The 25,929-nt window shown below is 41.7% G+C and overlaps 3 protein-coding genes across 4 annotated transcripts; 2 read left to right on the top strand and 1 right to left on the bottom strand.

Annotated features, from left to right (window-relative positions):
- Positions 1 to 3,658: 3,658 nt before the first annotated feature.
- LOC123995086 (exocyst complex component 8-like) lies at positions 3,659 to 6,405 on the bottom strand. Its single transcript, XM_046298390.1, has one exon. The coding sequence runs from the start codon at positions 6,247 to 6,249 to the stop codon at positions 4,180 to 4,182; it is 2,070 nt and encodes a 689-aa protein (XP_046154346.1). The 5' UTR covers positions 6,250 to 6,405; the 3' UTR covers positions 3,659 to 4,179.
- A 265-nt stretch (positions 6,406 to 6,670) lies between these two features.
- sprtn (SprT-like N-terminal domain) lies at positions 6,671 to 10,399 on the top strand. 2 transcript variants are annotated; one of them, XM_046298393.1, is made up of 6 exons: positions 6,671 to 6,934; positions 7,056 to 7,372; positions 7,559 to 7,658; positions 7,790 to 7,918; positions 7,999 to 8,317; positions 8,442 to 10,399. In XM_046298393.1, exons 2-6 carry the CDS (start codon positions 7,062 to 7,064, stop codon positions 9,428 to 9,430), a joined length of 1,848 nt encoding a protein of 615 aa, XP_046154349.1. In that variant the 5' UTR covers positions 6,671 to 6,934; positions 7,056 to 7,061; the 3' UTR covers positions 9,431 to 10,399. The 2 variants fall into 2 exon arrangements, with proteins under 2 accessions (XP_046154349.1, XP_046154348.1); XM_046298392.1 differs by having other exon boundaries at positions 6,671 to 7,372.
- Positions 10,400 to 14,023: 3,624 nt separating this feature from the next.
- On the top strand, positions 14,024 to 18,235 carry LOC123995671 (protein FAM89A-like). Its single transcript, XM_046299330.1, has 2 exons — positions 14,024 to 14,611; positions 15,866 to 18,235. Exons 1-2 carry the CDS (start codon positions 14,360 to 14,362, stop codon positions 16,124 to 16,126), a joined length of 513 nt encoding a protein of 170 aa, XP_046155286.1. The 5' UTR covers positions 14,024 to 14,359; the 3' UTR covers positions 16,127 to 18,235.
- The last annotated feature ends 7,694 nt before the right edge of the window (positions 18,236 to 25,929 follow it).

Here is a 25,929-nt window from a genome sequence, read left to right as displayed (position 1 = left end):
ATTGTCTGTTCTCCATTGCAACACTCACTCCCGAGTTCCAAACTGCCTCTGGAAGCAACGTCAGCACAAGAAATGGCCGAGCAGCAGCACACAAGCAGTGGAAACACGTTCTCTGGTGTGATGAATCATGCTTCACCATTTGGCAGTCCAATGGACGAATATGGGTTTGGCAGATGCCAGGAGAACACTGCCTGCCCCAATGCATAGTGCCAACTGTAAAGTTTGCTGAATGAGGAATAATGGTCTGGGGCTGTTTTTTATGGTTAGGGTCCCTTAGTTCCAGTGAAGGGAAATCTTAATGCTACAGCATACAATTACATTCTAGACTATTCTGTGCAAGTGTTTGGTGAAGGACCCTTTCCTGTTTCAGCATGACAATGGCCCCATGCTCAAAGCAAAGTCCATACAGAAATGGTTTGTCGAGATTGGTGTGGAAGAACTTGACTGGCCTGCACAGAGTCCTGAACTCAACCCCATCGAACACCTTTGGGATGAATTGAACTGCAAGCCAGGCCTAATCGTCCAACATCAGTAGCCGAACTCACTAGTACTTTTGTGTCTGAGTGGAAGCAAGTCCCGGCAACAATGTTCCAACATCTAGTGGAAAGCCTTCCTAGAAGAGTGGAGGCTGTTATGGCAGCAAGGGGTGACCAACTCCATATTAATGCCCATGCTATGGGAATGAGATATTCAACAAGTAGGTGTCCACATACTTCGTGTACTGTATATCTCTATCCATGATTCACATGCTTTGCATACGCACCCGTTGTTCTTGCCAAATTGGTTGGCATTACTGTGTCACTGTCATTAAAATGTGCAACTGTCAGGCATAATTAACCAGTCAGGACAATATAATGTGTCCCCTGGCCCTAACATGTGCATTGGAGCAGTTACATCCATTGTGGCAGTTTATAAATCAATTGGTCTCAGATTACCTGAGATCTAATCAAAGGGGTGTCATATTAGGATTCTAATTGCTTCATGCAATGGGAAAAACATCACAACATGAACAATTCATAATTAATGCTTTGTATGACACAATCCCAAATTAGACCATCAAAAAAAGACTAGGCTATCTTTAATTTAATGATTTCAAGAGTAATATTTGATTCCAATTATGCAGGAAATATGGTAGCTTTCACAACTCCCCCCCCCCCAAAAAAAAAAATGGCAATCATATCCATAGCAGTTATTTCAAATGGAAAATAATTGTCTCTTGAAAAGCTTCATCACACAGAATTTGATTTATCACCTAGCCTACTATGTGAGTTTGTTACAATAAGTTTCACTGGTTCATTTGGTTTGCTCTAAATTAAACACTCAGCAAGTGCCAGAGACATCCTTGAAAAATCTGCACTCTTTGTGTCCTTTCCCCAAAACACATGTAAATATTGGACGATAAATTGTGCCTTCCTGTATTATACCTACAGTTGAAGTCAGAAGTTTACATACACTTAGGTTAGAGTCATTAAAACTAATTTTTCAACCACTCCACAAATTCTTGTTAACAAACTATAGTTTTGGCAAGTCAGTTAGGACATCTACTTTGTGCATGACAAGTAATTTTTCCAACAATTGTTTTCAGACAGATTATTTCACTTATAATACACTCTATCACAATTCCAGTGGGTCAGAAGTTTACATACATTAAGTTGACTGTGCCTTTAAACAGCTTGGAAAATTCCAGAAAATTATGTCATGGCTTTAGAAGCTTCTGATAGGCTAATTGACATCATTTGAGTCAATTGGAGGTGTACCTGTGGATGTATTTCAAGGCCTACCTTCAAACTCAGTACCTCTTTGCTTGACATCATGGGAAAACCAAAATAAATCAGCCAAGACCTCAGAAAATAAATTGTAGACCTCCACAAATCTGGTTCATCCTTGGGAACAATCTCCAAACGCCTGAAGGTACCACGTTCATCTGTTCAAACAATAGTACGCAAGTATAAATACCATGGGATCACGCAGCCGTCATACCGCTCAGGAAGGAGACGCGTTCTGTCTCTTAGAGATGAATGTACTTTGGTGCGAAAAGTGAAAATCAATCCCAGAACAGCAAAGGACCTTGTGAAGATGCTGGAGGAAACAGATACAAAAGTATGTATATCCACAGTAGAACGAGTCCTATATCGACATAACCTGAAAGGCCGCTCAGCAAGGAAGCAGCCACTGCTCCAAAACAGCCATAAAAAAAAGCCAGACTACGGTTTGCAACTGCACATGGGGACAAAGATCGCACTTTTTGGAGAAATGTCCTCTGGTCTGATAAAACAAAAATAGAACTGTTTGGCCATAATCACCATCGTTATGTTTGGAGGAAAAAGGGGGATGCTTGCAGGCCCGAAGAACACAATTACATCCGTGAAGCACAGGGGTGGCAGCGTAGCCTAGTGGTTAGAGCGTTGGACTAGTAACCGGAAGGTTGCGAGTTCAAACCCCCGAGCTGACAAGGTACAAATCTGTCGTTCTGCCCCTGAACAGGCAGTTAACGCACTGTTCCCAGGCCGTCATTGAAAATAAGAATATGTTCTTAACTGACTTGCCTGGTTAAAATTGTTTTTTTTTTAAATATCATGTTGTGGGGGTGCTTTGCTATACAGGAGGGTCTGGTGCATTTCACAAAATAGATGGCATCATGAAGATAGAAAATTATGTGGATATATTGAAGCAACATCTCAAGACATCAGTCAGGAAGTTAAAGCTTGGTCGCAAATGGGTCTTCCAAATGGACAATGACCCCAAGCAGACTTCCAAAGTTGTGACAAAATGGCTTAAGGACAACAAAGTCAAGGTATTGGAGTGGCCATCACAAAGCCCTGACCTCAATCCCATAAAAACTTTGTGGGCAGAACTGAAAAAGTGTGTGCAAGCAAGGAGGCTTACAAATCTGACTCAGTTACACCAGCTCAGGAGGAATGGGCCAAAATTCACTCAACTTATTTTGGGAAGCTTGTGGAAGGCTACCAGAAACGTTTGACCCAAGTTAAACCATTTAAAGGCATGTGAACTTCTGACCCACTGGGAATGAAATAAATAAAAGCTGAAATAAATAATTCTCTCAACTATTATTCTGACATTTCACATTCTCAAAATAAAGTGGTGGTCCTAACTGACATAAGACAGAGAATTTTTACTAAGATTAAATGTCAGGATTTGTGAAAAACTGAGTTGAAATGTATTTGGCTAAAGTGTATGTAAACTTCTGACTTCAACTGTATATGTTCGTATTCTTATATTTGATTATTTCTTATTGTTGTTGCATTGTCGAGTAGGAACCTGCAAGTTAGCATTTCGTTGGACGATGAATACCATGCGTATCCCATACATACAACTGATAAAACTTGAAACCTTTCTCAGAACTGCAGTTAGAAGATGGGTGGGGTGAGGTTATCCCCAAAAGCAAGCTTCACTCCCATAGCCTAATCCCAGCATGTAGTTCAAAGCAGGGCACAAATTTCAACCAATTGAAATATTTTAAATATCCAATCTATTACCTATTTGAAAATCATAAGATTTTGCAAAGCCTAGGTCCAAAGCTATATTATAAAGTCTAAATCCTATTTCACCATTTGGCTCAATAATCCTTACAATTTCAATTGTTGTCAAACAGTATATATATAAACAAATGTTTTTTTCAATAAACTGGACAAAATTGTTATAATGCATTCCCTTTTTATTTTGTGAGAGAATTTGTGTGATACCAGTGTCAGAGGCGTATTTATACAAATCAATAACATTGTCAATGCATTTTTTATTTTTTATTTTACTAGGCAAGTCAGTTAAGAACAAATTCTTATTTTCAATGACGGCCTAGGAACAGTGGGTTAACTGCCTGTTCAGGGGCAGAACGACAGATTTGTACCTTGTCAGCTCGGGGATTCGAACATGCAACTTTCCGGGTAACTAGTCCAACGCTCTAACCACTAGGCTACCCTGCCGCATTAGGATTAAACAATCAGTCATCCTATTGCAGTTAGCCTACTATTCATAATGCTATATCATCAAGCATAGAAAAAATAAGGGAAATTCAAAATTACAAACTATCTCGATGTAATTCTCTTCAACATCATATTAAACAGAAAGAATCATCACTGAATAGCCTATACATTCTGGCAAAAGATTCGAAGTTCAACAGTGTCATCAAAGTGCTGTACACACCAGGTAATAATCCACCCACTAGACCTGAGACATAGTACTATCAGGATTGACACGAATGGTCCGTGCACTCTTTCTCAAGTCTTGTAACTGCTTAGCAGGTTTCCCCACTCCTTCCTCAAACCTCTTCTCCACCACAGGAAGTACAGTATCGTGTAGGAAAGACGCATTTTGTAGAATGAAAGCTTTCTTCTCTGCCTCCTGTTCACACCGCAGGCTGTAATCGACGTGCTGTACAGCCACGAGAATGATCTCCCTCAGGCTCTCCAGCAGCACCATGTGCAGCTCTGGGAAGTAGAGCTTCAGCCCCTCCTCTAGGAAAGCCATCATCTGTTTGGTGAAGGCCACGAGGGTGTAGCTGAGGTTGACCCAGCAGTCGTCTCCTGTATACTGATTGAAGCTGCTCATGCCGCAGCTGCACATTTCCTCCTTCAGCTTTGTGAGAGCCTCTGGAGTCATCAGGTTCATCTTCCTCCACATCTCCTCAGAGTTGCGGTGCTTGGTGGCCTCAATGATGATCTCCTTGTAGCTCTGCAGGGCTGCCTTGATGTCTTTAACCAAGAGGGACTGCAGTGTGAAGGTGAGGTCCAGGCCAATCTCACTGAGCTGCTTGCAGTGCTCCTTGGCCACCTTGACACACTCAGCTGCAGTGGAGAGGCTCTCTTTGCTGTCAAACACCTGCCCACTGAATGCATTCACAAACATCTTCATGGATGACCGGGACCAGACCACAAATGCAGAGTAGCAGCCTGTGTTACCAGCAAAGTCCATCTCAAATTCTTTGGCTGTCTCCAGCAAGCTAGTGAAGAAGATGTTGCAAAGCTTGTGTATGTAGAGCAGAGTAGCCCCCTCAATGCGCAGCTGGCGGATGGCGGTCTGCACAGCAGCGGCTCGGTTCTTGAGGAAGAGCTCACAGGCTTTGGTGGGCTGCCCCAGCCGGATTAACTGAGACACAGCCCGACGGGTCGCTTTGGGCCCTCCGCGGAGAGAACGGTCAGGAGAAAGCTCAAACACCAGCACCTCTGTCAGCTGTCGGACACGCTCATCCACCTTCACCCTGAGGTTTTTCACCCTCAGATTGACAGGCTGGTCCTTCAGGTAGTCATTCAGCTTGTCCAGGAGGTCCACGCCACCTTCAAAGTCCCGCTGGGCAATGCACACATCCAGGTCCTCGGGAAGCTCCTGGATCCACTCCAAGCTCAGATCCACTGCCTCCTCTGAGTCAAAAGGGTTGGTCTCTTCGTCATCAAAAGGGTTGGTCGAAACCAAGGCTTCTGGTCTCACTGGTGAGTTGGGAACCTCTACCTCTTCCTTCTTGTGTTTTTCTTTTGTCACTTTGTTTTTCTTGGTCTCATCAAGGATCTCCAGCCACTCCTTTTTAATCTTGCTGTTTTCTGCCTGAAATATGCGGCTTTCTGGGAACATCAGGATTTTGAACATGTCCTTCATTGGGGGGTGGTCCTTCACGTTGACAATGGCAAAGCTCTCCAGATCATACAGTGCATTGTATTTGTACTTCACTGTACCACGGCGATTTGCTAACCAGGTGGCAATAAGAAGGCAGTCATTCATCAGGAAGGCATGCACTTTTTGAAGTTGTGCCATGTTGTCCACATCATATTCAACCAGGTCGCCATTGTACACTAAATACCTGCCTGGGGTGTCCATAATGTTTTTGCACCCCTCCACTTTCTCAAGCAGTGTAGTCAGTGTTCTCTGTTTCACTTCCTCTGTGTCTTTAGGGAATGCTGCCAACATCTCCTTCGCAGTTTCATCCTTATCTGTTGAGAGCAAAGACTGGGTAATGCTCTCCATTATACTTTTCTGCTCTGTCAAAATATGACTCAGTTGGTACATCTCACTCTCCAAGTATGAAATCTCTTTGGCAGTTTCGATGAACTGTCTGTAATTCTTGTAGACATTTTTCTTCAGGTTTTGAGCCGTTTCATCTGCCAGGGTCTGTATTTTTTGACGATGTTCCTGCAAATCTCTGTCGCCATCAGATTGTTGTGAGAGATTTTTGACATAATTCTGCGGGTCGAAATTAGCTGATTCTAATTGCTTGCGCAGTCTGTTCGCCTGCTCTGCCATTTCACAGGTTACTGTGTGTCTTCTTCTGATTAAAAAAAGGTGTCTTCTTCTGATTAATATACATGAATATGTGATGTTTTTTTAGCTGCTGCGATAACAGGAAATATGTTAACACCCAAAACACAGACAGAACATCTTTGCCCAAAACGTCACGAGACGGAAATTAGGTGGCCAATAGAACGTCTATGGGTTAAAAAATGAATGTAAAATAAAATAAATAAAAATAAATTGTGCGCATAGTTATTTAAGTTATAGTCATATTGAGATACCAAAATTACAGTCAACATTTGTATTTTATAAATGTTCTTTCATTTCAGCGTATTTATATAAAATCCCGAGTAACTATTTAGTTGGACAACATTTATTCGCGAGTGCCACTGTGGCGGAATAACGTATCCCAGAGTTCCCAACAGTACCATTGAATGAATGATATCACCGTAAAATTAGGAAAGCACGTAAACAGGAAGTATTTTGAAAAAGAGCGAAAACATTTTTTCTGTAGTATTGCCCGTTAACTATCTAAATAATTACAGAAATTAATCTACATTTAACTTAAACTGAATATTGATATAATCTTACGTAGATATAGCTATATGACAATCAAATTGATTAGACCGCGATGACAGTCATCTGATGGTTGCTAAAGTTAGAGCTATCCAGCGCCAAATCATATGATTGGGTTTTGGTGCGTTCATTAGCCTTCTGGCTAACGTTAGCTATTTAGCTAGTCAACGTTACATCACAAGCTATCTAATTTAGCTATTTTATATCCATCTAACTTGAATTATATGTTCATCCATCAATAGTTGAACATGGACGACGATTTCCTGCTTGCCATTCAGCTGCAAGAGCAATTTAATTCCGAGGCATCCACAAATTCAACAAATGATGACAACAGTTATGGCCAAACCACCAAAAAACGGAAAGTTGAGTCTAGCAGCGATGTCATCCCCTATTCACGTCCATCTATTGCTCCAGAGAAACCAATGTCAATCGTGGATGAGTCGTGGGAGACGCTTGACCCAAGCCCAGATGTGAGGGCGATGTTCCTTGAGTTCAATGACACATTCTTCTGGGGAAAGCTCAGTGGTTGCGAAGTCAAATGGAGCCCACGAATGACACTGTAAGTCATTGTTGTATCCATCATCTGATATGATTCACGTGTTTCTTATTGGAGCTCTTACATTAGAACATGTTGCCTATTCACTATCCATGTATAACTCGAACTGTGATTGTTTTCTTGTGGTTAGAGTATTCCCTTATGTTATATTGTTCAATGCCTGTCCCCTCATAAAATCTTAAATTGTAGGTGTGCAGGTGTGTGTTCTTATGAAGGACGAGGTGGACTGTGTTCTATTCGACTCAGTGAACCTTTACTAAAACTCAGACCCCGTCGGGATCTTGTACAGGTACTTTGACTAACCAACCTGAACCTTCTCAGATTGATTACAATTCTATAAGATTCAACACATGCAAAGTGGCTGTGGTGGAATTTCTTCAGTATAGCATAACATGAAAAATACTCTGTTAATTTTTCCAGACACTTCTGCATGAGATGATCCATGCACTGCTCTTCGTGACTCTAAACAACAGGGATCGTGATGGGCATGGACCTGAGTTCTGCAAGCACATGGACAGAATCAATCAAGCTACTGGCACTAAAATCACAGTAGGTTCTTCTCTGTGTCCAGTCAATGTGTACTTTGTGTTGATATGCATCTGACTTCCGAATCAACGGTGTTCCACCAGGTCTATCACACGTTCCACGATGAAGTGGATCTCTACCGTCAGCACTGGTGGCGCTGTGATGGGCCCTGTCGAACTCGCAAGCCTTACTTTGGATACGTGAAGAGGGCAATGAACCGTGCCCCATCAGCCCAAGACACATGGTGGGGGGACCACCTGCGCTCCTGTGGGGGCACTTATACCAAGGTCAAGGAGCCGGAGGGTTATGGAAAGAAAGGCAAGAAGACAGACACCAGCCAAGGCAAGACAGACACCAGCAAAGACAAGAAGCCTACAGTCAAGCCCACAAGCAACAGCAAGCCTTCCAGTACAGCTATTGCAGGTAATACAAGTCTCTTTCTCGTTTGATAAATGCTGAGAGCAGTAATATCATTTATAATTAAAAATATGGCTTAGTAAATGTGTTTTGTTGAATCTACATTTTATTTCCAATGTTTTTGTCTCAGGCTCTGGTTTACAGGACATAAGGAATATCATCCCATTCAGTGGCAAAGGCTTTCTGCTTGGAGGGAGTTCGCAGCCATCATCATTTCAACACAATAAACCTATTGTCAACAGACCCACAACACCCTTCACTACTTCTGTGTCCCCCAGGCTTGTGCTGTCACCTCCAGCTCAGGCGACGGCAAAAGGAATTGACTCTTCTGGACGGCCATGTCTGAGCTGCCCACAGAAGAAGGGGAGCACAAGCACCACAACCTCCATAGCAGGGGGAGCACACGGTCCATTCAGAGGACCTAAACCCCCTGTTAAAAAATCTGTCAGCAACACCAAGGCATTTGTCAACATCGGTGGCTCACCTGTTAGGATTTACGAATCCAACACCACTGTGTCCAAGCCAGATAGTAACTCCTCAGACACTTTCAAGACCAAAACAGAGCAAAGGTCTGTCCAAGACCTCTTTAACGCCAGTGGCTGGAAGTCTGGAAGTGCAGCTAGTTCTAGTACCTCCACTGTCTCAAAACCTCCAGATGAGACTAAAAGTGCATTTTCATCTGTGGGTGGTTTGAACTTTGGACAACCAGCCAAAGCTGTCAGTTCCTCAGACACCAGACAACTGGACAGCCATCATTCTGTTGTTCCGGCCACATCAAAACCTGCCGTGTCCACCGAGCCTCACCCCTCCAAATATTTCAAAGGCCCTAAAAAGCCGAATGGAGTCAACATTCCAGTTTCTAGGAAGAGGCCTTGGGAAGACCGCACCTCTGCTCACATCTTTGACTTCTTTCAGCAGACAATTGGTGAGTCATCACCATCAACGTCAAGGAGTACAAGGCAGGACTATGACATGCCGACTACCCCAACAGCCCATCCTGCAGTTCAGAACAACTCTGCCAGCTCTGCAAGCCTTACTGTGAACGTCAGCTGCCCTGTATGCCAAGCCATGGTGCAAGAGTCAAAAATCAATCAACATTTAGATTCCTGTCTCTTGTGAGAGAACTGAAATGTGAGGAGAATGCCCTGCAGCTGTTTTATATTGCACAACCTCTAACAGGTCTAAGCGTAGGTTAAGTTGTATAGAGTTTGTTTCCCTGAAAGACGGTTTTGCTAATAAGTCTAAATTTCATTTGTATCTAATGTAGTACTGCTGTAATTAGAGATACAGTTTTGAGGTTTTCCAGTTTGCATCTCCTACATCATGTAAAACCCTCTGGAAAAAGCCTGTTGGTTTAAGTCTTAAAGAACAACATCTGGACTCCACCGGGTTGTTACGTTTATGGTAGTTTGCAGAGAGACTTGTGCCTTAGTAGATCCATGTAAATATTTCCAAAAACATTGATCAATTGTGACATGCTGCCTCGGATAACCATGTTTAAGAAAATGTTCCAAATGTTTTAGCATTGGTCTTCGCTCATGTATAATTGATTTCATTGGTGCCACTTTGACTTGATGGGTCAAGGCAATGTTGCCATTACATAGGCAATTTGCTGCGGTCTTGAATTTGGAAAGTGTCTTCCTCGTATGCTGATCGGGCAGTATTTAATTTCACACATGCTTGCTATTCACTTCTCTAGGCCTTAGAATTTGTCACATTCGACAGGGTCAAGTGTTTTACAAGGGCATGTGCTGACTCATGTCATCAATAATAGTTTAATGCCTTGTTCAATGGAAAGCACTAATGTGAATTTCTCTTAAGGCTCTGTAAATTACCCGTAGGAGAAGTGTGTAGCCAACCAGTAACAAGGCTGTTATTGAATATATTTAGTGTTTTAGTTGTCTTGTTTTTTTATTGTCATTAGTAATACCATCATTGAATAGTATTAATGTATTTGCAGATTATTTTCTGCATGTGTGCTGCTGGTATGAATGTTGGATTTGTTTTGTTTCTGATGAAGTAAGACCATCATTCATGTTTTAATAGGAAAGTTTATAAAGGGAAAATAAAATTTTCTTTCATACCTTTTATGTGTCTTTTGACTGAATGTGACTTCATAGTCCTCCTTCCTCAATGGCAGACTAATACCAATCAATAAGGTGGTCTCAAATACCATTTCATCATATACAGTGGGGCAAAAAAGTATTTAGTCAGCCACCAATTGTGCAAGTTCTCCCACTTAAAAAGATGAGAGAGGCCTGTAATTTTCATCATAGGTACACTTCAACTATGACAGACAAAATGAGAAAAAAATCCAGAAAATCACATTGTAGGATTTTTAATTAATTAATTTCCAAATTATGGTGGAAAATAAGTATTTGGTCACCTACAAACAAGCAAGATTTCTGTCTCTCACAGACCTGTAACTTCTTCTTTAAGAGGCTCTGTCCTCCCCTAGTTACCTGTATTAATGGCACCTGTTTGAAGTTGTTATCAGTATAAAAGACACCTGTCCACAACCTCAAACAGTCACACGCCAAAGTCCACTATGACCAAGACCAAAGAGCTGTCATAGGACACCAGAAACAAAATTGTAGACCTGGACCAGGCTGGGAAGACTGAATCTGCAATAGGTAAGCAGCTTGGTTTATAGAAATCAACTGTGGGAGCAATTATTATGAAATGGAAGACATACTAGACCACTGATATTCTCCCTCGATCTGGGGCTCCATGCAAGATCTCACCCCGTGGGGTGATCAAAATGATCACAAGAACGGTGAGCAAAAATCCCAGAACCACACGGGGGGACCTAGTGAATGACCTGCAGAGAGCTGGGACCAAAGTAACAAAGCCTACCATCAGAAAGGACATTGAAGATGAAACGTGGCTGGGTCTTTCAGCATGACAATGATCCCAAACACACTGCCCGGGCAACAAAGGAGTGGCTTCTTAAGAAGCATTTCATGGTCCTGGAGTGGCCTAGCCAGTCTCCAGATCTCAACCCATAGAAAATCTTTGGAGGGAGTTGAAAGTCTGTGTTGCCCAGCAACAGCCCCAAAACATCACTGCTATAGAGGAGATCTGCATGGAGGAATGGGCCAAAATACCAGCAACAGTGTGTGAAAACCTTGTGAAGACTTACAGAAAATGTTTGACCTCTGTCATTGCCAACAAAGGGTACATGTATTGAGAAACTTTTTAACTCCTGTCTCAGCCTCCAGTATTTATGCTGCAGTAGTTTATGTGTCGGGGGGCTAGGGTCAGTTTGTTTATCTGGAGTACTTCTCCTGTCCTATTCAGGTGTCCTGTGTGAATCTAAGTGTGCATTCTCTAATTCTCTCCTTCTTTCTTTCTCTCTCTCGGAGGACCTGAGCCCTAGGACCATGCCCCAGGACTACCTGACATGATGACTCCTTGCTGTCCCCAGTCCACCTGGCCATGCTGCTGCTCCAGTTTCAACTGGCCTGGGCCCTAGGACCATGTCCCAGGACTACCTGACATGAGGACTCCTTGCTGTCCCCAGTCCACCTGGCCATGCTCCTGCTCCAGTTTCAACTGTTCTGCCTTACTATTATTCAACCATGCTGGTCATTTATGAACATTTGAACATCTTGGCCACGTTCTGTTATAATCTCCACCCGGCACAGCCAGAAGAGGACTGGCCACCCCACATATGCTCTCTCTAATTCTCTCTTTCTTTCTCTCTCTCGGAGGACCTGAGCCCTAGGACCGTGCCCCAGGATTACCTGACATGATGGCTCCTTGCTGTCCCCAGTCCACCTGACTGTGCTGCTGCTCCAGTTTGAACTGTTCTGCCTTATTATTATTTGACCATGCTGGTCATTTATGAACATTTGAACATCTTGGTCATGTTCTGTTACAATCTCTACCCGGCACAGCCAGAAGAGGACTGGCCACCCCACATAGCCCGGTTCCTCTCTAGGTTTCTTCCTAGGTTTTGGCCTTTCTAGGGAGTTTTTCCTAGCCACTGTGCTTTTACACCTGCATTGTTTGCTGTTTGGGGTTTTAGGCTGGGTTTCTGTACAGCACTTTGAGATATCAGCTGATGTACGAAGGGCTATATAAATTTGATTTGATTTGTTATTGACCAAATACTTTATTTTACACCATAATTTGCAAATAAATTCATAAAAAATCCTATAATGTGATTTTTCTGGATTTTTTTCCCCCTCATTTTGTCTGTCATAGTTGAAGTGTACCTATGATTAAAATTACAGGCCTCATCTTTTTAAGTGGGAGAACTTAGTCAACTTGGTGGCTGACTAAATACTTTTTTGCCCCACTGTAACTATACTAATTCAATTAACTGAAAAATGACATTCTCAGACACATACTTCAATACCCTTACATGCTTAGAAACGTTTGAATAGATTTCCTGCCCTCCCAAGGGCATAGAGCATTGTTGAGAATTTTCTTTTGATTCACATTCAAAGAGTACAGGAAGATTTTATGGGGACCTAACTAGACCGGGCCAAAAGAGCAATGACAGTTTCCGAAAAGAAGCTGCTTGTGCAATATAATACCAATAGTACTATTTTTGTCTGTGGTCTTACATGTACAAAGGAAGGTTTTCCCTGAATGGTTTCTGGTTCATTCTGGAATACAATCCTGTTATTTAGGGAAGGATGATGCAGGGGCAGTGGGGTGAGATATGTCATGGCAGAGGGGCAGAGAGGGAGGGCAGTAGAGTTCAAGGCACAACAATGAGGTAGGCAACTGTATGTCACAACTTCTGCTCATCCTGACCTGCTAGATTCTGAGGACATCCCATATGATTAGCACTGTGAAAAATAGCATACAATACAAGTTAGTGAGAAGACACACAAATGATAAGCTCGAAGATAAGTTGTACCTGTTTCCTCTAGCCTGTATTTAAAGCACATGTCCACAGGGGTAAATTCATAATCCGTTCATCTTGAGTGTACTGCAGTCAAAAGTCACCAACACTTAGGAAGGCCTAATGGGGTGTCCTTGTCTTAACTGTGCAGTTTATCATCAAAAACACATTGTGCGTACATTTCAACTCGTATTAACACACTGCCAATTCAAAGAGTATAAAATGTTTTTTAAGGGAATACATCGATTTATTTAGTTTTTCACATTTACAATTATACATAATTTGTTGAGACCTTGCTTCTTCAATGACATCTGCCCTTGTATAGGCCACATGTGCCTCTGTTGGGTGGGCTTTGTCTCTTTGTTGAGGGGCTGTTAATGAAACAGGACCATGGTTGGAAATCCCACCATCTGTCCTTCATACGGAAAACCTTTGTTCTGCAGACACATGTCATGAAGACCTCAGCCTAAGTAATGCCTTTTGAACTATTCTCAGCCTTATTCGTGTAGCATATGTCATGTTTGTTTCTTTGCGAAGTGTGCCATTATACTAAACAACATTATATCAATGCACTTGTATCCCACAATTGGAGAATTGCAAGAAAATAAGCTTGATAACTTTCATTTGATAAAATATTAAATTATGGTTATTTGGTGGTTCCTCCCCATTATTGGTTGCGTTTACACATTTTTCACAAATGGGCCTTTTGCCCAATCACATCAGATATTTTCACAGCAGCTGTTTTTCAGAGCTGATCTGATTGGTCAAAATACCAATTAGTGACAAAACAAATATCAGAATGGGACTATCTGTGTGAATCCAGCCAATTGTCTTAGAAGTAAATCAAATCCTCACACTGTAGAGCTGTGACTCACTTTAGCAATAAACAGCATGAATTAGATAGGAGCGTCTCACCCCCCCCCCAAAAAAAACTACTGTCGAAGGTTGTAAATATTCAACCACACTTTCCTGTCCGTCACCATGGGTGACGCCCAATCCAACTCGAACTGTGTTAAAGGGACAGGAAGTGCGAGCCAGAGTCATAAAGGAGATTACGGCTGTTGGCGTCAACGAATAATTCTACTGTTGCATGGTGCTCGTCGGAGAGGAATTTCTTTACCGAATGTGGTTTTTATAACCACTGAAACTTCTTCCCACTAAAGTATTGAATTTAAGATAAAGGTATAACGATGAACGGTAAATCGGCGAACGGCACAGCGGGCGGAACACTGGCCTTCATTGAGGGGCTACCACCACTGCCGAAGAGCCTAAGCGGCTTGCTGAATTCAAGCGGCGGGTCTTGGAGAGAGATGGAAAGGATGTATGCAAAGAAAACCATGATCCAAGACGACCTTAGTCGTGGGCGAAATAATTCCGACAATCTGCTTGCAAATAAACCGGCCAACCTTGATGCGGCTTTAGCACTCCTCCGAAAAGAAATGGTAAGTGGAGGGGATGTGATTTGTGATGGGTTGTTTTCCTTCTCATTTTACAAGGCAGAATGTCAGAACAGCTGTTCTCATGATTTCACCAATCATGAAATTACTCAATGACTTCATTAATTCGTGGTCTAATTAGTACCGTAGATCTATAGTCAGCTGAAACATTTTAACAGAAATTTGACACTAGTAGTTGCCAATTTCTGTGATAAGATTTGCAACACTGTAGCCAATACTCAACCGTGGCAAGAACACGATGAAACACGATACGTTGTTGCTTGTAGGATTTGATGCCAGTTTGGATTTCTTTGATAGCCTACAGTCTATACTACATTTGTGACTTTGATTTGTGAACAGATGTTTCTTTGAGTAGCTATTTGAAAGCTTACAAATCGAACGTTCAGCCTCACTGTAGGCCTATCTTATGATGAATATTGTATCCCATAAAATATTGATTGAATGGATAGAACCAAATATTTCTAGCTGAAGGCAGGAAGTAGCCCTTGATCACGACTGTTCCATTACACTACACAACTCACTGGATGAAGCAATCTTCTGTAGGGTGGGAGCCGCGACGCTCGGTCTGAACATTAACTGGCATCACCTGCAGTACGGTTTTAGAAGCATAAGGACTTTCTCATTTATAATATGAAGGAGCTATTGTCGGCGAAACATAATGCAACATGTTTTGTATTGATACAACTTTATAGGGGTAGGGTTCCCACACGGCCATATTTTATGCTACGGCACTTGTCTACGAAAACAGATTGAATAGAGTTAACTACCTGTTCAAATTAGCTATCCGCGTCTAATTGGCTGTCTGCAGAAGACAGAAGCCATACACATGTTATGACTGAAATACTGTCTGCTGCAACTGTTAAAATCGGTTAAGTGAGCAGTAAGTGTGTGTGTGTGTGTGTGTTTTGCACTTGGGAAATTATTTAGATGTAATATAGAAGTAGAGGGATTTATGTTTCAAGAACCAATCTACAATTGGCAACTGATTCACCTTTTCGATGGAGTTGTTGGCTTCCTGAGCCAATTCACCCTTTAAACAGAACATTAGATGCATAGACTGCACCTTTACTCTTTAGTTGTTGGGTAGAGAAGAAGCAATGTTAGGCTCTTTTTAGTCCAATATAGGGCTAGGCATTAAGCACCATCTGCTCTTTTGTCTAATCTCTAAAGTTTTAGGTATAGTATAAAACACCCTTTTGAGCGCTTAAAATAATTCTGGTTGAATTTTGTATTTTCCAGGTGGGGTTGCGTCAGCAGGATATGTCTTTGCTGTGTCAACTCTGGTCCCTTCACGAGTCAATCCAGGAGTACAAGGGCAGCTGCCATGACCTCAGCGCCGGGCACGGGATAGAGAATGGCTACTTTGATGAAGATGATGAATACTACCAGGAGACGAGCACAACACCAACTGACCAACCGGAGGGAAGTGAGGCGACATCTCCCAAAAATGGGACTAGCAGGGACTCCTGGTTAGGAGACTCTTTCCACATCACCATCTGAGAGACTCAAGAGTTGAGCTTGCTTGACTCCACACATTTGAGGCAATATGCTTTTTTTTTTAAATAAAGAGCTGTGCCATGCATTGTATTGCTGGCTTATAGTACTTTTTCAGCAGACTTCTTCATACAAATATATAAACAAAGGTTCATTATTTATTATAAATTATGTGTTTTTTTCTCCTATAACTATGGATGTTTTTTTTCTCCTATAACTATGGATGTTTTTTTCTCCTATAACTATGGATGTTTTTTTCTCCTATAACTATGGACTTTTTCAGTAGAGTAATGATTTGTTGTGAGTACTTCCAAGCTCTGTCAACACAATGTTTACAGGGTTGAAATCCGGAGACTGGGAAGGTCTTAATAAACAAAAGGGATGGGATTCCTGTCCCTGCAATCAGTGAGGAAGGAAATGAACTTTTAGATGGCATGTAGTGGCAATGTTGACTGTTATGGATTTGTGGTCTGAGTGGCGTAGGCTGGAGGAAAGTGTAGAAATGTGAAAAAGTATTAAAATGCTGGAAATGCTTACTTCTGGAATGGTTTTATACCAGGGTAAGTACACATGTGCTTCTTTGAAGCCCAATGGTATGCTTAATTTCATATTGTGCTGTGGCACTCCATACCTTTTCAGGTAACAGTTCTTCAATGAAACTAGATTGTTGACTTAAGTACAGTTATCACCATCATAACTATTGTTTTCATTTAACAAATCAATACAGGGTACTCATGAATTCATATATTGACCCCCACTAGGACATGCATGTATGGCAGTTGTGTCCATTACGGTGTTCCACAGCCAACTGACACCAAGTCTGCACTCTCAACATTTAGCTGCATAGACCGCTCATCAAAATAATATAGGCTAGGAAGTCTAGTCGAGAAGTAAAATTTTGCTTTTGTATCCAGACTTTTTGCTGAGTTAACTGGTCCACAATTCATGTGTTTGTGGTACGCAAACCAAAGAGTATAATTGACACACCTGGGTTGATTTGTAATGGGTTTTAGGAATGATACTGTGCAATGTTCTTCTAGATGCTCCTAGTCGGTTTTATTTTTCTTCGATGTTACACAATATAATGAATGTGTTGTAGTACAGGAGGTTGATCTTTTTAGACATGTGTTTTCTTGACTGTGATTAATGACATTTGACAATATACACACCAGCGGCTGACTGGAGGTCAGCTACAGAAAGCTTTCAAAATGGGGAGTTAAAAGAAAATGTCCTCGGTAACTCCTATGCCTCAATGTGCTATGTACTGAATATTCTACCTCCAGCTTCACCGTAAAATATATATATTGCTGCCACCAGCCCCACATTGAAAGTCAGTATTACAGGATAGCAGTCTCTTATTTTTCTGCATCACACTAAACAGAAATCGCCACAATTAGTGCCTTTTGTGCCCTTTAGGTCTCCAACCTTGGCTATTGCTGTTATCTGTCCCTTCATCTCACAGCACTTTTCTCAACCTGGTCATGTCCTTCGGATGGTTTGATGGCACACGTGGTGCATAGTGCTGTAACTACAGCAGAGTTACTGGTTGAATTCCTACCTTAAAAGGAAAAAAAAGGTTTCTTCACTCGTGTCGATAATCCAGAGTAATACAGATGTGAAATGTATACAACTGCATCCCGGTGAGATTTGGTTTCATGTGGCGATATTCAGATGAACAATGTGTGTCTACATTGCTTGCTGTTTGGTGTTTTAGGCTGGGCTTCTGTATAGCCCTTAGTGACACCTACGGATGTTAAAAAAAGGGCTTTATAAATACATTTGATTGGTCTTGATTTCATCCAGTCAGAAAGCTGTTCTTTTACCACAGTCATTTCAAGGAGTTGGCCCAATGATTTCAGTCCATATTTTGAGTGAAAAAGGTAAAGATGAATGAATCTGTTATCTATGTAATATGATTTTCATCTATGATGTAAATTTGATTGTTCCCTCTGACAGAACTCAAAGACAATATTTGAAGGGTTTGTTTAGTTTCAATCCATTCCTCATATTTGTTATTTTTAGTGAATGACCATACTACTGTTTTTGGAAAATTGGTTGTATGCTCTTTTATGTAATAGTTATACTTATGGATTTAATAAAATTACTTTACTCAAATTTGTCTGTTATTCCTGCATGAAACTGTCATTCACAGGCAACGGAACATAACTGTCTCTACTTTGTAGCTCTAAAATTAGCTTTGGCTTTACAGGTCAGCATGCACCACTTGATAGGGTATTGATCAAATGCCACCTTTGGCACCAACAGAACATTGCATCATTGCACTTTAGAGTGACGTTGGATCATTTATTATAGCTGCCATAGAGACATTCTTCTTTGACTGTGTTTGGAGAATTGTGCGCTATTTCAACACTATTGCTGTTTGACATAGTTTAAAGAATGATTGTCTTGTTCAAAATAAGCACCAATTAATGTATATGAAGTGTGACATGTAACTAGACATCTACTGTATATGTACTGCTGAAGATAACATTGTTTCTATCTCATAGTGAAAACTGAGAAGCAAAGCTTCTGGAATGTCCCGCTCGGATAAAGTAGCGAGCTATTGCACAATCTGGCTCTGCAATTGTTTTCTTCTTAGGTCAAGGCTCCGTAGACAAATCATGTGAACAACACTGGTGGATCCTCGGATAGTTTCCCTGTTACTGTATCTTCTCACAGGCAGTGAGCGGCAACCGTCGTTGTCATATACCAAGCAACCCAGTTGGTCAGTTAAAATCAGGGCAGAACTAATCCCCTCCACACACTCAGACTTGTTCCTCAGAGTACAGTATGGGCTGCATGTATTCAGATGAGAAGTGACCTTTTGGAATGCAGCCTGTACTGAACACACCTCTGTGCTGTGCTGAGCTGTGCTGTGCTGGGCTGAGCATTTGTTTAGGAGATTGTGGTGGCTTAACATAATCTTGATTGAAAGCAAATCCAAGGTACAGTATGTGTGACTCTGCCACACAAGCACTGGGCTATGTGCAACCGGGCTGTGCCAACACTCAGACCACAAACACACTACTCACCTCAAAGCTTAATCAATAAATGGGAAAAAACACAATTAAATTCCTGTGGTTTTACTAACGCCATTAAACACTTTGAAGTATAAACCATGTAACAAGTACAGTTTAGGAGTTTTCAGATGAAGTAGTATACATCATTCATTTTTCCCATAGGGGATTTTACAAACGCTTCAAATAAAGGCTGTGTTTTGCGTAGGATCACAATAATGGAGCACACAACCTATTGCTTATTTCACATTTCTAGCATTGGGCTGCAATAGAGTTAAGAATGGAGTGGCATCAAACACATGGAAGCTATGTGTTTGATATATTTGATACCATTCCACTAATTCCACTTAAGCCATTACCACGAGCCATTCTCCTTTTGTTTCTGCCTTTAGTAACCTCTTTTTTATGTTACCATATCATACTAATTTGAGTGTCCTGGATTTAGATTTACTATGTTATGTCTAGTCTATGAGACCAAGTTGATTAAGCATAGAAATTAGGGTTAAGGGCCTTGCTCAAGGGCACATCGGCAGAGTTTTCACTGAGTCAGCTCAGGCATTCAAACCAGCGACATTTCGGTTACTGGCCCAACACTCTTAATCGATAGGCTACCTGCCGCCCACTCGGCTACCTACCGTCCTTGGTTAACTTGTCTAGAACTCACAGCTTGGCTTTGGCACAGAACAGTCAGCTCTGCTTCAGTGATCCTGTCTGACCTTTACTCTCTGAGCCCTGGACCTGGCTGGAATTATGATCATGAGCTTACACTGAGCACTTGTTGACATAGAGAATTATAAATCACACATTATCTATTCTTCATGACATCTTTTGTCCCTATGAATCAAATGTTATTTCCCTTTAAGGGCACATTTATACACTGGTCTCAAAATTGTAATGCCTCTGATGTGATTCTTGTTATACTAATCTGATTATCCAGACTCATGATCAATCACTTCACCAAAGGGGTATACTGAAAAGCAGGATCAATATGCTAGCTAACGTTGACAAGCAGCCAGAAATTACTATTGATTTTCTGATTCATTAACAAAGCTAAACTTAGATACACTATATAACCAAAAGTATGTGGACAGCTGCTAAGTATGTGGACAGCTGCTTGTTGAATATCTCATTACAATTGGCATTAATATGGAGTTGGTCCCCCTTTTGCTGCTATAACAGCCTACACTCCACGCTTTCCACTAGCTGTTGAAACATTGCTGCGGGAATTTCTTCCATTCCGCCACAAGAGCGTTAGTGAGGTCGGGCACTGATGTTGGGCAGTTAGGCCTGGCTCGCAGTCGGCGTTCCAATTCATCCCAAAGGTGTTTGATGGGGTTGAGGTCAGGACTCTGTGCAGGCCAGTCAATTTCTTTCACACCGATCTTGACAAACCATTTTTGTATGGACCTAGCTTTGAGCATGGGGGCATTGTCAGGCTGATACAGGAAAGGGTGTTCTCCAAACTGTTGCCACAAAGTTAGAAGCACAGAATCACCTAGAATGTCATTGTATGCTGTAGCATTAAGATTTCCTTTTACAATTGGCACTATGCATTGGGGCAGGTAGAGTTCCCCTGGCATCCACCAAATCCAGATTCGTCCGTCGGACTGCCAGATTGTGAAGCGTGATTCATCACTCCGGAGAACGCTTTTCCACTGCTCCAGAGTCCAATGGCGGCGAACTTTACACCACTCCAGCCTTTGGCTTTGCTCATGGTGATCTTAGGCTTGTGTGCGTGCGGCTGCTCGGCCATGGAAACCCATTCCATGAAGCTCTCTACGACCAGTTCTTGTGCTGATGTTGCATCCAAAGGCAGTTTGGAACTCAGTAGTGAGTGTTGCAAACAAGGACAGACCATTTTTACTCGTTATGCACTTCAGCCCTCGGCGGTCCCGTTCTGTGAGCTTGTGTGGCCTACCACTTCAAAGCTGAGCCATTGTTGCTCCTAGATGTTTTCACTTCACAATAACAGCACTTACAATTGAACAAGGCAGCTCTAGCAGGGCCAAAATGAGACGAACTGACTTGTTGGAAAGGTGTCATCCTATGATTGTGCCACGTTGAAAGTCACTGAGCTCATCAGTAAGGCCATTCTATAGCCAATGTCTGAAGATTGTCTATGGAGATTGCATGGCTGTATGGTAGATGTTATACACCTGTCAGGAATGGGTGTGACTGAAATAGCAAAATCTACTAATTTGAAAGGGTGTCCACATACTTTTGTATATATAGTGTACATGTTGTTGTTTTTTAATCAATTAGACCATACCCATTTTAATCTTATCTTTAAAAAATATACAGTACCAGTCATAAGTTTGGACACACCTACTCATTCAAGGGTTTTTCTTTATTTGACTATTTTTTATACATTGTAGAATAACAGTGAAGACATCAAAACAATGGAATAACACATACGGTATCATGTAGTAACCAAAAAAGTGTTGAACAAATCTAAATATATATTAGAGATTCTTCAAAGTAGCCACCCTTTTGTGGAATTTATTTCCTTCGAAATGTGTTTGAGCCAATCAGTAGTGTTGTGACAAGGTAAAGGTATACAGAAGATAGCCCTATTTGGTAAAAGAGTCCATATTATGGCAAGAACAGCTCAAGTAGACAAAGAGAAACAACAGTCCATTATTACGTTAAGACATGAAGGTCAATCAATCCGGAAAATTTGAAGAACTTCGAAAGTTTCTTCAAGTGCAGATGCAAAAACCATCCAGCACTATGATGAAACTGGCTCTCATGAGGACTGCCACAGGAAAGGAAGACCCAGAGTTACCTCTGCTGCAAAGGATAAGTTCATTAGAGTTATCTGCACCTCAGATTGCATCCCGAATAAATGATTCACAGAGCTCAAGCAACAGACACACCTCAACATGAACTGTTCAGATGAGGCTGCATGAATCAGGCTTTCATGGTCGAATTGATGCAAAGACACCACTACTAAAGGACACCAATAAGAAGAAGAGACTTGCTTGGGCCAAGAAACACAAGCAATGGACATTAGACCAGTGGAAATCTGTCCTTTGGTCTGATGATTCCAAATTTGAGACTGTTGGTTCCAACTGCCGTGTCTTTGTGAGACGCAAAGTAGGTGAACAGATCATCTCCGCATGCGTGTTTCCCACCATGAAGCATGGAGGAGGAAATGAGATGGTGTGGGGGTGCTTTGCTAGTGAAATTGTCAGTGACTTATTCATAATTCAAGGCACACTAAACCAGCATGGCTACCACAACATTCTGAAGCGATACGCCATCCCATCTGGTTTGCGCTTATTGGGACTATCATTTGTTTTTCAACAGGACAATGTCCCAACACACCTTCAGGCTGTGTAAGGGCTATTTGTCCAAGAAGGAGAGTGATGGAATGCTACATCAGATGGCCTGGCCTCCACAATCACCTGACCTCAAACCAATTAAGATGGTTTGGGATGAGTTGGACTGCAGAGTGAACAAGTGCTCAGTATATGTGGGAACTCCTTCAAGACTGTAGGAAAAGCATTTCAGATTAAGCTGGTTGAGAGAATACCAAGAGTGTGCAAAGCTGTCATCAAGGCAAAGTGTGGCTACTTTGAATAATTTGTTAAACACTTTTTCTGGTTACTACATGATTCCATATGTGTAATTTCATAGTTTTTATGTCTTCACAATTATTATTCTACAATAGGTGTGTCAAAACTTTTGACTGCTACTGTATATGCCACCACCAAGCTGCCACCACCAAGCTTCACTGTAGGGATGGTGCCAGGTTTCCTCCACACGTGATGCTTGGCATTCAGGTCAAGATTCAGAGAATCTTATTTCTCATGGTCTGAGAGTCTTTAGGAGCCTTTTGGCAAACTCCAAGAGGGCTGTTACGTGCCTTTTACTGAGGAGTGGCTTCCATCTTGTCAATCTACCATAAAGGCCTGATTGGTGGAGTGCTGCATAAATGGTTGTCCTTCTGGAAGGTTCACCCATCTCCAGAGGAACTATAGAGCTATGTCGGAGTGACCAACGGGTTCTTGGTCACCTCCCTGACCACCCTTCTCCCCCGATTGCTCAGTTTGGCCGGGCAACCATCTCCAGAAAGAGTCTTGGTGGTTCCACACTCCATCCATTTAAGAATGATGGGGGCGATTGTGTTCTTGGGGACCTTCAATGCTGCAGATAATTTTTGGTACCATTCCCCAGATATGTGCATCGACAGAATATTGTCTTGGAGCTCAACAAACAATTCCTTCGACCTCATGGCTTGGTTTTTGCTCTGACATGCACTGTCAATTGTGGAACCATATATAGACAGATGTGTGCTTTTCCAAATCATCTCCAATCAATTGAATGTACCACAAGTGGACTCCAATGAAGTTGTAGACACATTTCAAAGACATTCAATGGAAACAGGATTCACCTGAGCTTAGTTTCGAGTCTCATAGCAAAGGGCCTGAATACTTACAGTTGAAGTCGGAAGCTTACATACACTTTAGCCAAATAGATTTAAACTCAGTTTTTCACAATTCCTGATATTTAATCCTAATAAAAATTCCCTGTCTTAGGTTAGTTAGGATCACCACTTTATTTTAAGAATGTGAAATGTCCAAATAATAGTAGAAATAATTATTTATTTCAGCTTTTATTTATTTATTTCATCACAGTGGGCCATTAGTTTACTTACAATCAATTAGTATTTGGTAGCATTGCCTTTACATTTTTTAACTTGGGTCAAACGTTTAGCGTAGCCTTCCACAAGCTTCCCACAATAAGTTGGGTGAATTTTGGCCCATTCCTCCTGACAGAGCTGGTGTAACTGACTCAGGTTTGTAGGCCTCCTTGCTCGCACATGCTTTTTCAGTTCTGCCCACACATTTTCTATAGGATTGAGGTCAGGGCTTAGTGATGGCCACTCCAATACCTTGACTTTGTTGTCCTTAAGCCATTTTGCCTCAACTTTGGAAGTCTGCTTGGGGTCATTGTCCATTTTGAAGACCCATTTGTGACCACGCTTTAACTTCCTGACTGATGTCTTGAGATGTTGCTTCAATATATCCACATAATTTTCTATCCTCATGATGCCATCTATTTTGTGAAGTGCACCAGTCCCTCCTGCAGCAAAGCAACCCCACAACATGATTCTGCCACCCCCGTGCTTCACGGTTGGGATGGTGTTCTTCGGCTTGCAAGCATCCCCCCTTTTCCTCCCAACATAACAATGGTCATTATGGCCAAACAGTTCTATTTTTGTTTCATCAGACCAGAGGACAATTCTCCAAAAAGTACAATCTTTGTCCCCATTTGCAGTTCCAAACTGTAGTCTGGTATTTTTATGGCGGTTTTTGGAGCAGTGGCTTCTTCCTTGCAGAGCGGCCTTTCAGGTTATGTCGATGTTGGACTCGTTTTACTGTGGATATAGATACTTTAGTATCGGTTTCCTCCAGCATCTTCACAAGGACCTTTGCTGTTGTTCTGGGATTGATTTGCACTTCTTGCACCAAGGTAGGTTCATCTCTAGGAGACAGAACACGTCTCCTTCTTGAGCGGTATGACGGCTGTGTTGACCCATAGTGTTTAAACTTACGTACTATTGTTTGTACAGATGAACGTGGTACCTTCAGGCGTTTGGAAATTGCTCCCAAGGATGAACCAAACTTGTCGAGGTCTACAATTTATTTTCTGAGTTCTTGGCTGATTTCTTTTGAATTTCCCATGATGCCAAGCAAAGAGGCACTGAGTTTGAAGGTAGGCCTTGAAATACACGCAAAGGTACACCTCCAATTGACTCAAATGATGGCAATTAGCCTAGCAGAATCTTCTAAAGCCATGACATCATTTTCTGAGATTTTCCAAGCTGTTAAAGGCATAGTAGTGTATGTAAACTTCTGAACCACTGGAATTGTGATAGAGTGAATTATAAGTGAAATAATCTGACTGTAAAACAATTGTTGGAAAAATGACTTGTGTCATGCACAACGTAGATGTCCTAACAGATTTGACAAAACAATAGTTTGTTAACAAGAAACTAGTAGAGTGGTTGAAAAATGAGTTTTAATGACTCATTCGCAAATACATACATTTATGAGGATAAAAAAAATAAGGCTGTAACATAACAAAATGTGGAAAAAGTCAAGGGGTCTGAATATTTTACGAATACACTGTATATATATATATCAGAATATTTAGGCAAGATAGCTGGCTAACTCGATGCTGCTTGATGCTGCTTTGTAGTATACCCCTCAGGTTGAATAATTCTAGTACAACACTCACTACAAGCTTCCTAATCTCACCCACCAGCTTGCTGGAACACTTTGACTTTCTCAATTACCAACACTGAGCTAGGTATGTGTATTTTATTTGGAAGGATTATTACAGGGGTTTAAAACCAGTTTTGACATGTCCTTAAGGCACATCGGTCAATTTCACAAGCAGTGGAATCTTTCAAAGCATGGATCTACAATTACCCACAACCACCTGAGGCCTTTCATAACACGTTCCCACTGTTTGAAAGCACTGGGCTGGGTCAGCTCGCAAGGCTTTAGGAGATCTGTTTATTGGTTTTAACAGTATGTGCCCTGAGAACATGTGGGGATGAGTCTCTGTTCTAGCACTGCAGGCTACAGGTTGTTAGCTTCTACTTGACATGCCTTCTTGATTGGATAAGATACCGATACTCAGTATTTATTCAGGATACACCTTTTAAATCTTCTCTCCTCTCATTCCACATTTGCTTGCAAGGCGTGCGGTCTAAAAACAATGACTGTTTGTCATCCTGGACCATTCAGACTGACAGATGCTCAGATCCAGTTGAGGTAT

This window comes from Oncorhynchus gorbuscha, linkage group LG14, assembly GCF_021184085.1.
Source record: "Oncorhynchus gorbuscha isolate QuinsamMale2020 ecotype Even-year linkage group LG14, OgorEven_v1.0, whole genome shotgun sequence".
NCBI classification, from domain to species: domain Eukaryota; kingdom Metazoa; phylum Chordata; class Actinopteri; order Salmoniformes; family Salmonidae; genus Oncorhynchus; species Oncorhynchus gorbuscha.
Note: the sequence above shows the minus strand (reverse complement) of the source record. Positions and strands in the feature narration are given on the sequence as shown.

Coding starts and splice junctions, on each gene's coding strand:
- LOC123995086 (XM_046298390.1), bottom strand. CDS start 6,249: ATGGCAGAGCAGGCGAACAGACTGCGCAAGCAATTAGAATCAGCTAAT.
- sprtn (XM_046298393.1), top strand. CDS start 7,062: ATGGACGACGATTTCCTGCTTGCCATTCAGCTGCAAGAGCAATTTAAT. Junction 7,919..7,998: donor CTACTGGCACTAAAATCACA/GTAGGTTCTTCT, acceptor GTGTTCCACCAG/GTCTATCACACGTTCCACGA. Junction 8,318..8,441: donor TTCCAGTACAGCTATTGCAG/GTAATACAAGTC, acceptor TTTTTGTCTCAG/GCTCTGGTTTACAGGACATA.
- LOC123995671 (XM_046299330.1), top strand. CDS start 14,360: ATGAACGGTAAATCGGCGAACGGCACAGCGGGCGGAACACTGGCCTTC. Junction 14,612..15,865: donor CACTCCTCCGAAAAGAAATG/GTAAGTGGAGGG, acceptor TGTATTTTCCAG/GTGGGGTTGCGTCAGCAGGA.